Raw genomic sequence first — 14018 nt, 5'->3', positions numbered from 1 at the left:
GTGTGTGTTTGTTTTGTGCTGGAGTGTGTGTGTGTGTTTGTTTTGTGCTGGAGTGTGTGTGTGTTTGTTTTGTGCTGGAGTGTGTGTGTGTGTTTGTTTTGTGCTGGAGTGTGTGTGTGTGTTTGTTTTGTGCTGGAGTGTGTGTGTGTGTTTGTTTTGTGCTGGAGTGTGTGTGTGTGTTTGTTTTGTGCTGGAGTGTGTGTGTGTGTGTGTTTGTTTTGTGCTGGAGTGTGTGTGTGTGTGTGTTTGTTTTGTGCTGGAGTGTGTGTGTGTGTGTGTTTGTTTTGTGCTGGAGTGTGTGTGTGTGTGTGTTTGTTTTGTGCTGGAGTGTGTGTGTGTGTGTGTTTGTTTTGTGCTGGAGTGTGTGTGTGTGTGTGTTTGTTTTGTGCTGGAGTGTGTGTGTGTGTGTGTTTGTTTTGTGCTGGAGTGTGTGTGTGTGTGTGTTTGTTTTGTGCTGGAGTGTGTGTGTGTGTGTGTTTGTTTTGTGCTGGAGTGTGTGTGTGTGTGTGTTTGTTTTGTGCTGGAGTGTGTGTGTGTGTGTGTTTGTTTTGTGCTGGAGTGTGTGTGTGTGTGTGTTTGTTTTGTGCTGGAGTGTGTGTGTGTGTGTGTTTGTTTTGTGCTGGAGTGTGTGTGTGTGTGTGTTTGTTTTGTGCTGGAGTGTGTGTGTGTGTGTGTTTGTTTTGTGCTGGAGTGTGTGTGTGTGTGTTTGTTTTGTGCTGGAGTGTGTGTGTGTGTGTGTTTGTTTTGTGCTGGAGTGTGTGTGTGTGTGTGTTTGTTTTGTGCTGGAGTGTGTGTGTGTGTGTGTTTGTTTTGTGCTGGAGTGTGTGTGTGTGTGTGTTTGTTTTGTGCTGGAGTGTGTGTGTGTGTGTGTTTGTTTTGTGCTGGAGTGTGTGTGTGTGTGTGTTTGTTTTGTGCTGGAGTGTGTGTGTGTGTGTGTTTGTTTTGTGCTGGAGTGTGTGTGTGTGTGTGTTTGTTTTGTGCTGGAGTGTGTGTGTGTGTGTGTTTGTTTTGTGCTGGAGTGTGTGTGTGTGTGTGTTTGTTTTGTGCTGGAGTGTGTGTGTGTGTGTGTTTGTTTTGTGCTGGAGTGTGTGTGTGTGTGTGTTTGTTTTGTGCTGGAGTGTGTGTGTGTGTGTGTTTGTTTTGTGCTGGAGTGTGTGTGTGTGTGTGTTTGTTTTGTGCTGGAGTGTGTGTGTGTGTGTGTTTGTTTTGTGCTGGAGTGTGTGTGTGTGTGTTTGTTTTGTGCTGGAGTGTGTGTGTGTGTGTTTGTTTTGTGCTGGAGTGTGTGTGTGTGTGTGTTTGTTTTGTGCTGGAGTGTGTGTGTGTGTGTGTTTGTTTTGTGCTGGAGTGTGTGTGTGTGTGTGTTTGTTTTGTGCTGGAGTGTGTGTGTGTGTTTGTTTTGTGCTGGAGTGTGTGTGTGTGTTTGTTTTGTGCTGGAGTGTGTGTGTGTGTTTGTTTTGTGCTGGAGTGTGTGTGTGTGTTTGTTTTGTGCTGGAGTGTGTGTGTGTGTTTGTTTTGTGCTGGAGTGTGTGTGTGTGTTTGTTTTGTGCTGGAGTGTGTGTGTGTGTTTGTTTTGTGCTGGAGTGTGTGTGTGTGTTTGTTTTGTGCTGGAGTGTGTGTGTGTGTTTGTTTTGTGCTGGAGTGTGTGTGTGTGTGTTTGTTTTGTGCTGGAGTGTGTGTGTGTGTTTGTTTTGTGCTGGAGTGTGTGTGTGTGTTTGTTTTGTGCTGGAGTGTGTGTGTGTGTTTGTTTTGTGCTGGAGTGTGTGTGTGTGTGTGTTTGTTTTGTGCTGGAGTGTGTGTGTGTGTGTGTTTGTTTTGTGCTGGAGTGTGTGTGTGTGTGTGTTTGTTTTGTGCTGGAGTGTGTGTGTGTGTGTGTTTGTTTTGTGCTGGAGTGTGTGTGTGTGTGTGTTTGTTTTGTGCTGGAGTGTGTGTGTGTGTGTGTTTGTTTTGTGCTGGAGTGTGTGTGTGTGTGTGTTTGTTTTGTGCTGGAGTGTGTGTGTGTGTGTGTTTGTTTTGTGCTGGAGTGTGTGTGTGTGTGTGTTTGTTTTGTGCTGGAGTGTGTGTGTGTGTGTGTTTGTTTTGTGCTGGAGTGTGTGTGTGTGTGTGTTTGTTTTGTGCTGGAGTGTGTGTGTGTGTGTGTTTGTTTTGTGCTGGAGTGTGTGTGTGTGTGTGTTTGTTTTGTGCTGGAGTGTGTGTGTGTGTGTGTTTGTTTTGTGCTGGAGTGTGTGTGTGTGTTTGTTTTGTGCTGGAGTGTGTGTGTGTGTTTGTTTTGTGCTGGAGTGTGTGTGTGTGTTTGTTTTGTGCTGGAGTGTGTGTGTGTGTTTGTTTTGTGCTGGAGTGTGTGTGTGTGTTTGTTTTGTGCTGGAGTGTGTGTGTGTGTTTGTTTTGTGCTGGAGTGTGTGTGTGTGTTTGTTTTGTGCTGGAGTGTGTGTGTGTGTTTGTTTTGTGCTGGAGTGTGTGTGTGTGTTTGTTTTGTGCTGGAGTGTGTGTGTGTGTTTGTTTTGTGCTGGAGTGTGTGTGTGTGTTTGTTTTGTGCTGGAGTGTGTGTGTGTGTTTGTTTTGTGCTGGAGTGTGTGTGTGTGTTTGTTTTGTGCTGGAGTGTGTGTGTGTGTTTGTTTTGTGCTGGAGTGTGTGTGTGTGTTTGTTTTGTGCTGGAGTGTGTGTGTGTGTTTGTTTTGTGCTGGAGTGTGTGTGTGTGTTTGTTTTGTGCTGGAGTGTGTGTGTGTGTTTGTTTTGTGCTGGAGTGTGTGTGTGTGTTTGTTTTGTGCTGGAGTGTGTGTGTGTGTTTGTTTTGTGCTGGAGTGTGTGTGTGTGTTTGTTTTGTGCTGGAGTGTGTGTGTGTGTTTGTTTTGTGCTGGAGTGTGTGTGTGTGTTTGTTTTGTGCTGGAGTGTGTGTGTGTGTTTGTTTTGTGCTGGAGTGTGTGTGTGTGTGTTTGTTTTGTGCTGGAGTGTGTGTGTGTGTTTGTTTTGTGCTGGAGTGTGTGTGTGTGTTTGTTTTGTGCTGGAGTGTGTGTGTGTGTTTGTTTTGTGCTGGAGTGTGTGTGTGTGTTTGTTTTGTGCTGGAGTGTGTGTGTGTGTTTGTTTTGTGCTGGAGTGTGTGTGTGTGTTTGTTTTGTGCTGGAGTGTGTGTGTGTGTTTGTTTTGTGCTGGAGTGTGTGTGTGTGTTTGTTTTGTGCTGGAGTGTGTGTGTGTGTTTGTTTTGTGCTGGAGTGTGTGTGTGTGTGTTTGTTTTGTGCTGGAGTGTGTGTGTGTGTGTTTGTTTTGTGCTGGAGTGTGTGTGTGTGTGTTTGTTTTGTGCTGGAGTGTGTGTGTGTGTGTTTGTTTTGTGCTGGAGTGTGTGTGTGTGTTTGTTTTGTGCTGGAGTGTGTGTGTGTGTTTGTTTTGTGCTGGAGTGTGTGTGTGTGTTTGTTTTGTGCTGGAGTGTGTGTGTGTGTTTGTTTTGTGCTGGAGTGTGTGTGTGTGTTTGTTTTGTGCTGGAGTGTGTGTGTGTGTTTGTTTTGTGCTGGAGTGTGTGTGTGTGTTTGTTTTGTGCTGGAGTGTGTGTGTGTGTTTGTTTTGTGCTGGAGTGTGTGTGTGTGTTTGTTTTGTGCTGGAGTGTGTGTGTGTGTGTGTGTTTTGTGCTGGAGTGTGTGTGTGTGTTTGTTTTGTGCTGGAGTGTGTGTGTTTGTTTTGTGCTGGAGTGTGTGTGTGTGTGTGTGTGTTTTGTGCTGGAGTGTGTGTTTGTTTTGTGCTGGAGTGTGTGTGTGTGTGTGTGTGTGTTTTGTGCTGGAGTGTGTGTTTGTTTTGTGCTGGAGTGTGTGTGTGTGTTTGTTTTGTGCTGGAGTGTGTGTGTTTGTTTTGTGCTGGAGTGTGTGTGTGTGTTTTGTGCTGGAGTGTGTGTGTGTGTGTTTTGTGCTGGAGTGTGTGTGTGTTTGTTTTGTGCTGGAGTGTGTGTGTGTGTTTGTTTTGTGCTGGAGTGTGTGTGTGTGTGTGTGTGTGTGTTTGTTTTGTGCTGGAGTGTGTGTGTGTGTTTTGTGCTGGAGTGTGTGTGTGTGTTTGTTTTGTGCTGGAGTGTGTGTGTGTGTTTGTTTTGTGCTGGAGTGTGTGTGTGTGTTTGTTTTGTGCTGGAGTGTGTGTGTGTGTTTGTTTTGTGCTGGAGTGTGTGTGTGTGTTTGTTTTGTGCTGGAGTGTGTGTGTGTGTGTGTTTTGTGCTGGAGTGTGTGTGTGTGTGTGTGTTTTGTGCTGGAGTGTGTGTGTGTGTTTTGTGCTGGAGTGTGTGTGTGTGTGTGTGTGTTTTGTGCTGGAGTGTGTGTTTGTTTTGTGCTGGAGTGTGTGTGTGTGTTTGTTTTGTGCTGGAGTGTGTGTGTGTGTGTTTGTTTTGTGCTGGAGTGTGTGTGTGTTTGTGTTTTGTGCTGGAGTGTGTGTGTGTGTGTGTGTTTTGTGCTGGAGTGTGTGTGTGTGTTTGTGTTTTGTGCTGGAGTGTGTGTGTGTGTGTTTTGTGCTGGAGTGTGTGTGTGTGTGTTTTGTGCTGGAGTGTGTGTGTGTGTGTGTGTGTTTTGTGCTGGAGTGTGTGTGTGTGTGTGTGTGTTTTGTGCTGGAGTGTGTGTGTGTGTGTGTGTGTGTTTTGTGCTGGAGTGTGTGTGTGTGTGTGTGTGTGTTTTGTGCTGGAGTGTGTGTGTGTGTGTGTGTGTGTTTTGTGCTGGAGTGTGTGTGTGTGTGTGTGTGTGTTTTGTGCTGGAGTGTGTGTGTGTGTGTGTGTTTTGTGCTGGAGTGTGTGTGTGTGTGTGTGTTTTGTGCTGGAGTGTGTGTGTGTGTGTGTGTTTTGTGCTGGAGTGTGTGTGTGTGTTTTGTGCTGGAGTGTGTGTGTGTGTTTTGTGCTGGAGTGTGTGTGTGTGTGTGTGTGTTTTGTGCTGGAGTGTGTGTGTGTGTGTGTGTTTTGTGCTGGAGTGTGTGTGTGTGTGTGTGTTTTGTGCTGGAGTGTGTGTGTGTGTGTGTGTTTTGTGCTGGAGTGTGTGTGTGTGTGTGTGTGTTTTGTGCTGGAGTGTGTGTGTGTGTGTGTGTTTTGTGCTGGAGTGTGTGTGTGTGTGTGTGTTTTGTGCTGGAGTGTGTGTGTGTTTTGTGCTGGAGTGTGTGTGTGTTTTGTGCTGGAGTGTGTGTGTGTGTTTGTTTTGTGCTGGAGTGTGTGTGTGTGTTTGTTTTGTGCTGGAGTGTGTGTGTGTGTTTGTTTGTTTTGTGCTGGAGTGTGTGTGTGTGTGTGTTTGTTTTGTGCTGGAGTGTGTGTGTGTGTGTGTGTTTTGTGCTGGAGTGTGTGTGTGTTTTGTGCTGGAGTGTGTGTGTGTGTTTGTTTTGTGCTGGAGTGTGTGTGTGTGTTTGTTTTGTGCTGGAGTGTGTGTGTGTGTTTGTTTGTTTTGTGCTGGAGTGTGTGTGTGTGTGTGTGTGTTTTGTGCTGGAGTGTGTGTGTGTGTGTGTTTGTTTTGTGCTGGAGTGTGTGTGTGTGTGTGTGTGTGTGTGTGTGTTTTGTGCTGGAGTGTGTGTGTGTGTGTGTGTTTTGTGCTGGAGTGTGTGTGTGTGTGTTTTGTGCTGGTGTGTGTGTGTGTGTGTTTTGTGCTGGTGTGTGTGTGTGTGTGTTTTGTGCTGGAGTGTGTGTGTGTGTGTGTGTGTGTTTTGTGCTGGAGTGTGTGTGTGTGTGTGTGTGTTTTGTGCTGGAGTGTGTGTGTGTGTGTGTGTTTTGTGCTGGAGTGTGTGTGTTTTGTGCTGGAGTGTGTGTGTGTGTGTGTGTTTTGTGCTGGAGTGTGTGTGTGTGTGTGTGTTTTGTGCTGGAGTGTGTGTGTTTTTTGTGCTGGATTGTGTGTGTGTGTTTTGTGCTGGAGTGTGTGTGTGTGTTTTGTGCTGGAGTGTGTGTGTGTGTGTGTGTGTGTGTTGTGCTGGAGTGTGTGTGTGTGTGTGTTGTGCTGGAGTGTGTGTGTGTGTGTTTTGTGCTGGAGTGTGTGTGTGTGTGTGTGTGTGTGTGTGTGTGTGTTTTGTGCTGGAGTGTGTGTGTGTGTGTTTTGTGCTGGAGTGTGTGTGTGTGTGTGTGTGTGTGTGTTTTGTGCTGGAGTGTGTGTGTGTGTGTTTTGTGCTGGAGTGTGTGTGTGTGTGTTTTGTGCTGGAGTGTGTGTGTGTGTGTTTTGTGCTGGAGTGTGTGTGTGTGTGTGTGTTTTGTGCTGGAGTGTGTGTGTGTGTGTGTGTGTGTGTGTTTTGTGCTGGAGTGTGTGTGTGTGTGTGTGTGTGTGTGTGTTTTGTGCTGGAGTGTGTGTGTGTGTGTGTGTGTGTGTGTGTTTTGTGCTGGAGTGTGTGTGTGTGTGTGTGTGTGTGTGTTTTGTGCTGGAGTGTGTGTGTGTGTGTGTGTGTGTGTGTGTTTTGTGCTGGAGTGTGTGTGTGTGTGTGTGTGTGTGTGTGTGTTTTGTGCTGGAGTGTGTGTGTGTGTGTGTGTGTGTGTGTGTGTGTGTGTGTGTGTGTGTTTTGTGCTGGGGTGTGTGTGTGTGTGTGTGTGTGTGTGTGTGTGTGTGTGTGTGTTGGGCTGTGGTTTTCCATCTCATGTGTTCTGATCTCAGATACCTCATTGATGTTGACGGTGTTGAGCCTCATCGGGCCATTGACTGTAAGTACATTAGAACTCTGATCATGTGTTGGTCTCTATCTGGTCACTCGGCACGTAGTAAAGTTGTTTGGTTTCTTTGTGCTTTTCCGACTGTGCTGTAGTGTTTAACGACTGCCGAGGGCATGCCATCGAGAGACAGAACTACCTGGATGATCTGCGGTCTGGGCCCAAGCGCAGGTGTGTTGTCACTCCCTCCTCACCTGTTACTGTGTGGTGGCTGTCTGGTGCTTTATGTGTAAGTGCTTTCATCTTCTCTGCTGTAGCAATGTGGGCATGGAGGTACCTGACCAGGAGCCCGTACAGGGTGGGGCCAAACACTGGAAACCCAACCCACCTTCCTCCTCAGCGAGGAGACCACACCCACGGCCAGGCCCACAGCCCCACTTTCCTTTCACCAGAGGACCACGTCCAGAACACCTGCACTACCAGGATCATTTTGTGTATGTTTTCCTCCATGGCTGTTAATTCGCAGCGTGGAGTTAGTGGAGTTGAATGTCTTCCGAGACGTTAACCTGTCCGCTGTGCCTGTGTGATCCTCAGATCGTATCATCAGAGGGGTGTGAACCACCAGATGAGGTTTGGCCTCCTGGCCACGCCCCCTTGCTTCCCACCTTCGCAGGGTCTGTGGCCCCGCGGACAGGCCCTGCAGGGCACGAGAGGCAACCAATACCCTGCACCTGCACCCTCACCCTACCCCACCCTAATGCCACGCTACACCATTGGGGAGCCGTGGGGAGGACCTTCGTCGTTTTCCCTGATGGACCAGGTGGAGAGCAGGGAACATCGTACGAAGCCCCGGCACAGGCGTGGGAAAACACTGAAGAAGAAGACCTGATGGTATACACAGTGCAGTGTCCATTTTAGCAATGCCATGCTCTGGTCAGCATGAAGTTCTTTACACTGCGTTCTACTACCAAAGGAAGGCTCCACATTACATATACAGGCTCAGGACACTGATGGAACATAAACAGTCTGTCTAACAGATGTTTTAATTGAGATTAAGAGCATTTTATTAATAATTTTCATAACTACATCTAGAGTTCATATTAAAACAGTAAGAGGAATGGTGGAGCACTATAGAGACTGAATACCATACTGACTATGCAGTCATAAAACCATATGCTGTTGCCATCTGGACAGATTCGGTTACTCTTGTTGGATTATATACATGCTGGGATTCATCGTCCTCTGTGTGTGTGTGAGGTTGGGCGGGGCTTTCACAGCACGCACGAGAAAACGGTGTAACTTTCAGAGGGCTGAGCTGCAACTTAGGCCTGGTGGATTGTGGGAGCATTAGAGAGAATGGTACTCTTGGACTTCAGAAGGATTTATATCCAGCTCTGATAACGTTACTCGTATTGTTGATAGTTGCTTTTTCTACAGATAAATATTTTGTTTGATTAATTTCCATATGGTGAGTTACAGTAACTGTTTTTATCTTGCTGTCACTGTAAAAGTCCTTGACTTGGAGGAAATTGTCCTCTTTTCCACCACTGAGATATAGTGTGGGTTACTCTGTATGGAGAACCCCCTCCCCCCAGTGTTTTTATGATACAAAATGGAAATAAAAGGTGCTCTGTCCATGAGTCTCATGTACTACAGTGTTTGCCACCATTCTATTAGGTGTATCCTATTAGGTGTTCTAGGCTGCCTTACAATTTACAGTCAAATTCAGTTTGTTTTTTGGTTTGTTTGGGGTTTTTTTGGGGGGGGGGGGGGGGGGTAAATACGTTTTTTTTTTAATGTATGTAAATTCCCAAAGAGCACCAGTCACACTCTTGTAACTTCTTTAATCCTCATTCAACATTCACCCTACCATCAGGAAAATACTAATATTCAGAATGCTACACTAACTCACCCACAGGCCAGAGAAGGTTAACATTAGTCGATAGTTTGTCCCTGATATTTTCACAGTAAGATCCTGTGGAACATATTTCTCCTAATGCCTCTTGCATCCCCAGGTTATCTTACACGTAAAGCTACAAAACAATTTCGTTTTGCGAAAATTTGTTTTTAACGTTTTAATCAGGTAGGCAGTTGTGTACGCTGCAGTCCACAGTTTGACGTGTCCGACTGTAGGTGGCAGTATTGCTACGAGACCGGAAAGACATTATGTGGAGTATCTCGCCCCGGAAGCAGTCACGCCTTGCTGCGCGTTAGAGGAGGGTTCGTGTGTTGTTTGTTGGCGTCTAACGGTGGTTAGTGTGGTCGTGTACCTTAAACTGAGAAGTCAGGAAGAGTGCAGCCTGGCAAGCAGTCATGTGGATTTAAAGACTGGTCTAATTTATGTCGAGTAGGAGTGCCTCGGTAAAGAGCAGCTATCGTAATCGCTAGGTTAGCTCGCAGTAGCTAACGCGCTTCAGAACCCTGGTGGTGTGTGAGTGACATCACGCGCTCGGACGTTTGAACATGCAGGACGGTGGCACGAGCGCCGTGTCTCTGGCGTCTGAGCCCAGCGGGGCAACAGTCGCCATAGCGAAGCAGAAGGTCCTCGACGAGGACGAATATATCGAGGTGAAGTGGTGTTGGGTGGTGTTAGCTCAGGTCCGTGTGTCTGTCCAGACTCGTAGGCTCCTGCCATATTCCGTGTTAGCTGGTAGCTTTAGCTAAGCTAACTGACGATTGTCATAACAGAAAAACTCCACAAGACTGATGACGACGGTGAATAGAACAAATATATCCCTAGGAAATAAACTGTTTCTCTGTAGCTAGGCACACTCGGGAAATATGTCGGAAATATAAGTTACAAGGAGTTGCTGTCAATATTCCAAACATCCGTTGCAGGAAATGTACTGAACTTTGATCACAACAGCAGGGAAATAGCTGTTAATTTACTGTGATATAACGATAACATATAATGAAATAGTGAAAATCTAATCTACTTGACCATTTGGGGTTAACATAACAAGGGTACTTTGTCACTGACCAGTTTGGAGCATTATGGGCCATAGGAGTTGCTGGACGGGTCAGACTGGTCGTTGTTGTTGTACCAACAGTGGCAGCTTGTTTCTGCTTTACATTCTAAGAACAGCTGATCTCTCTCTCTCTCTCTCTCTCTCTCTCTCTCTCTCTCTCTCTCTCTCTCTCTCATATATATATATATATATATTCATATATATATATATATATATATATATATATACACACACACACACACAGTCAGCGTGAGGAATCCTCAACTATGAACAAACAGTAATTCACATCACCACCATAATTTTGCTCTCTGAATTTAGCCTGAATTGAAAACTGCTTCTGAACCTAAATGGCATATAAATGGAATAGTTTCTATTAGTTATCTGTTGTTTGACTGCTTGCTGTGTATTCAGCTTTAATAGCTTGTGTTCTCCAGAACAAATGTGTTTACATTTGAGAGGAGCACAAAAAAAGACGCTCTTTTTAAAAATTTTTTAACAGAGTCTGGAGAAGATTATTCAGAGAGACTTTTTCCCAGACGTGTCCAAGCTGCAGGCGCAGAAGGACTACCTGGAGGCTGAGGAGAACGGGGACCTGGAGAGGATGCGGGACATTGCCATCAAATATGGCTCCGCCATGGCGAAATACACACCACGCACCTACGTGCCCTGTACGCCACACCTCCTCATTAATGTACCCATCTGCTTCTACCAGGAGGGGCAGGCTTTGTGATTTAAACAGGAGAAACTCAGAGATGACATCCAATAGGGAAACGGATGTTATTTATTTAAGTGTAAACTAGGCAGTTAAACACCGTTATTTTCAAATGTTCATTTTTATCAGCTGCTCCTAACATAATGACAATTGTTTGCATGCTGGGATTACAGTGCTGTGTGTGTGTGTGTGTGTGTGTGTGTGTGTGTGTGTGTGTGTGTGTGTGTGCGCGCGCGCGCGCGCCTTATCCCAGATGTGACTCCTTCCACGTTCGAGACACCCGATGGTCGTTCTGCATCCCCGTCCTCGTCTCAGGGTAAACCCAGAGCGGCAGGGCACGAAGGAGCTGGCGGTATGTTGTCAGCAGCTGGAAAACACGCGTGACATAGATGTGAACACTGAGATCTGTTTAACACAAATGCTGTTCATATTCCAGCTGTGATCCACACAGAATCATTTGCAGACTCTGAGGTGTTCTGCTCCTGTACTTCAGTGATGTGTGTCGGCATTTCAGGAAGCAAAGATGGAAAAGAGGAAGAGAAAGAGTTTCCATCACTTGACTGCTTTCTTGCCAAAACCACCAGCGAGGACAACGCATCCTTCCAGCAGATAATGGACATGGCCAAGGAGAGAGACAAGCTGAAGCACGCCTGGCTGTATGAGGCGGAGGCCGAATTCAAACAGGTTTGTGTGTGCAGCAGGGGTTCTGTTCTACCTCATCACTGTTTCTGCTGTGTGTGCTGTGCCATACATGCAGTGTTTCACCATTTTATACCATCACTGAAGGCCCAATAGGTCAAGATTACATAACACAACATCCATCCAAACATCTAAAGAAATGACATAAGCTCGCAAACCTTTGACTTTTTTCTTATTTAGTTCTCTCTGAGTTCCACATGTCGGCTCGTATATAGGTAGCATGTGCAGGTTCTGTGTTTGTTCTAATGAAACGTGTGTGACCTGGTGTGTGATGGGGGGGGGGGGGGGTTTGACGTGTGCTGTGTTTGAAGCGGCATGAGGAGAACCTGGCTCTGCCATCCTCGGAGACGCAGGCGCTGGAGAGCACCAAGGCAGGTCTGGAGACCTGGGAGTACAAGGCCAAGAACTCTCTGATGTACTACCCTGAAGGCAAGACCCACACATCCAGCTCCGTCAGATGACATACACAAGCACATGCACATTTACATTATACTTCTAACTTTAATATATTAATAAAAATGTAGTTTTAAAAGCTGTCGGTTCAGACATGCAGATTTGATTTAAAGTCCCAGTAAGGGAGCAGCCCAAAGCAGGAAAGATTGTGTAATTAGAACCTCTGTAGTTTGAACTTTTGCCCCAAATTAGGCGTCGTCACTTTCATTCATTTTTACACCTATTCTTTTGTCCAAGAGATTCTTCTGAGATTTTTTTTTTAAACTTGTGTTAAAATGGTGTTTAGCAATAACATCAGTTACTGAGACTATTGTGTCAATAAATTAAAAAAAGCAACTTTTTTTTTTTAAAGGAAGGCTTTGTGTCCATAGTGTAGGTTGTGTGTTCATTTGTTTCGCGTGTCTGTTGTGAAAAGGTGTGAAAGACGAGACAGTTTTTAAAAAGCCCCGTGAAGTGATGTACAGGAACACGCGCTTCGACGTGGACCCCTTCTGCAAAGCGCTCAACAAGTCCCAGATCCAACAGGCTGCAGCTCTGAATGCACAGGTAGACTCTGCCCCCTGCCCTAATCTACCCCATCACCCACAAGTCTGTGCGCTGTGCCCACCTGATGGCTGCTGTTGTGCTGTGTTCTAGTTTAAACTAGGGAAGGTCGGCCCAGATGGTAAAGAGCTACTGCCCCATGGGTCACCGAAGGTCAATGGCTACGGGTTCGAGGGAACGCCCTCTCCTGCACCAGGTCAGCAGAAGCCCTCGTCTTCATCGCACTAAAGGGATAACGTCCTCTGCAGGACACTTCTATATTTATAATTCAGTTGTGGGGGTCTGAACATTTCACTGTATCTGTGTTGTCATGTTTCATACACACACACACCCCCTCACTGATGGTGTAGGTCGGTTCCTGCTGCCTTAAACACTTAATGATGAAGTTTCCTTCACAGTTCCACTGCATATGAAAAGCCTCATGAAAATGTCATTTCATTGTTGTTTGATTACCAACCTGTGGCACAGTGGCTGATGATGGTTGTGTTGCTCTGGTGTGAAGGTGTGTGTGAGTCTCCTCTGATGACCTGGGGGGAGGTGGAGAGCACGCCCTTTCGGCTGGATGGCTCGGACACGCCCATCGTAGAAAGGAACATGGGGCCGTCCTTTAAGGTGCCCCTGATCACACACCCCAGTTAACACAATTATGATGGATTATTCCCCGATTAACACAATTATGATGATGGATTATTCCGTGATTAACAAAATGCTTTTTTTTTGCTTTCCTTGTTTAAAAGAGAATTGTGTGGATGGTAACATAAGTAATCTGCACTTTTATCAGCCATTATTGCTGTATATGCCACTGTAGTAAAGGTTTTTCTGGGGTACCCGTATGGTCCTGGGATTAAAACCATCAAAGGTTGCCTGAGCACTACTTAATGAAACAGTAAATAATCAGAGTGGACAGTAGATGGTAGTAGACTGGCCAGTTCTGCATGTCCGTAGATTCCTGAGCCGGGACGGAGAGAACGCTTGGGCCTAAAAATGGCAAATGAAGTTGCAGCCAAAAACAGGGCCAAGAAGCAGGAAGCTCTACGCAAAGTCACCGAAAACCTGGCAAGGTATTGCACAGAGTAAACCGCAGGGTTCACTAAACACCGTTCACTAGCCACATGACTAGTCCTGCACTGCACAGGGCCAAACACTCATCTGTTGTTCTGCTGTTGAATTATAGTTGTGTAGAAATTATCACAATTAAAAACAAACACACTAAGATTCCTTTTTCTACATGCTGAAAGCTGGTCCATTTGTCTTTCATTTAAAAAGAAGAAAAAATAATTATCTTTTTTTGCTTACAAAAAGAATTGGACACTCACCATCTGGGACTCTTGGGCGCTGTATTAGTGAAGTTTGCTAATTAGTGGGTTTACATGCTGTTTTATTTATTCATTGTATGATGTAAATGTATCCCACAGTCTGACTCCGAAAGGTCTCAGTCCCGCGGCACTCACGCCTGCCTTGCAGCGGCTGGTCAGCAGATCGTCCAGTAAATACACAGACAAGGCCCTGCGCGCCAGCTACACACCCTCGCCCTCCCACAGGAGCCTGGGCTCCAAGACGCCACTTGGGGGCGCTGCTACGCCATCAGGAACCCCAACGCCCACTAAACACAGAACCCCCGGCACGCAGGACCCAGCCTCCATCACAGACGACCTCCTACAGCTGCCCAAGAGACGGAAGGCCTCTGACTTTTTCTGACTCGTCCTCGTGAAGAGGCGCACAGCATTGTAAAGACACTCGTTTGGTGTTCAAAACTGAGAGAACTCTTTGGGGCTTTTGAAATGTTCAGTTGTGACTCTAAATCTGAAGACTGTGGACTATTATGACTGTTTGCTCAGTTATAGGTGTAGCAGCCTGTGAGTGTAAAATACTTTGTACAGATTATAAAAATGGTCATATGTTTTGATGGCAGAACTCTTCAGTTTTCCTATGGAATGATCAGACTGTTTTGGAGCATAAAGGGGTGGGTGGGTGTACACAAGGTATTTAACACTGAAAAAGGCAAATCTAACATCTGTTTATTTTTTTTTGATGAGTCAACCTAATTTCTAGTTTCCTCTTGAATTGTTCCTCCAAATTG

The 14018-nt window shown here is 45.9% G+C and overlaps 2 protein-coding genes across 4 annotated transcripts in view; both read left to right on the top strand.

Annotated features, from left to right (window-relative positions):
* The window catches only part of dusp11 (dual specificity phosphatase 11 (RNA/RNP complex 1-interacting)), a 15758-nt gene extending 5605 nt beyond the window's left edge, over positions 1 to 10153 (top strand). The window contains exons 7-11 of the mRNA XM_027028839.3: positions 6570 to 6616; positions 6718 to 6793; positions 6880 to 7056; positions 7157 to 7453; positions 10031 to 10153. Of these exons, the coding sequence (XP_026884640.2) occupies positions 6570 to 6616; positions 6718 to 6793; positions 6880 to 7056; positions 7157 to 7451 (595 nt within the window). The 3' untranslated portion in view covers positions 7452 to 7453; positions 10031 to 10153. The remainder of the gene's footprint in view (positions 1 to 6569; positions 6617 to 6717; positions 6794 to 6879; positions 7057 to 7156; positions 7454 to 10030) is intronic.
* On the top strand, positions 8750 to 13844 carry ess2 (ess-2 spliceosome associated protein). 3 transcript variants are annotated; one of them, XM_027028826.3, is made up of 10 exons: positions 8750 to 9160; positions 10031 to 10199; positions 10497 to 10595; positions 10758 to 10927; positions 11254 to 11371; positions 11811 to 11941; positions 12032 to 12134; positions 12441 to 12550; positions 12884 to 12999; positions 13354 to 13844. In XM_027028826.3, exons 1-10 carry the CDS (start codon positions 9026 to 9028, stop codon positions 13634 to 13636), a joined length of 1434 nt encoding a protein of 477 aa, XP_026884627.2. In that variant the 5' UTR covers positions 8750 to 9025; the 3' UTR covers positions 13637 to 13844. The 3 variants fall into 3 exon arrangements, with proteins under 3 accessions (XP_026884627.2, XP_026884629.2, XP_026884630.1); XM_027028828.2 differs by having other exon boundaries at positions 8751 to 9130; XM_027028829.2 differs by lacking the exon at positions 8750 to 9160 and adding an exon at positions 9254 to 9277.
* The last annotated feature ends 174 nt before the right edge of the window (positions 13845 to 14018 follow it).

Source organism: Electrophorus electricus, chromosome 19 (genome assembly GCF_041902795.1).
Source record: "Electrophorus electricus isolate QZ-2024a chromosome 19, ASM4190279v1, whole genome shotgun sequence".
Classification (NCBI taxonomy): domain Eukaryota; kingdom Metazoa; phylum Chordata; class Actinopteri; order Gymnotiformes; family Gymnotidae; genus Electrophorus; species Electrophorus electricus.
Note: the sequence above shows the minus strand (reverse complement) of the source record. Positions and strands in the feature narration are given on the sequence as shown.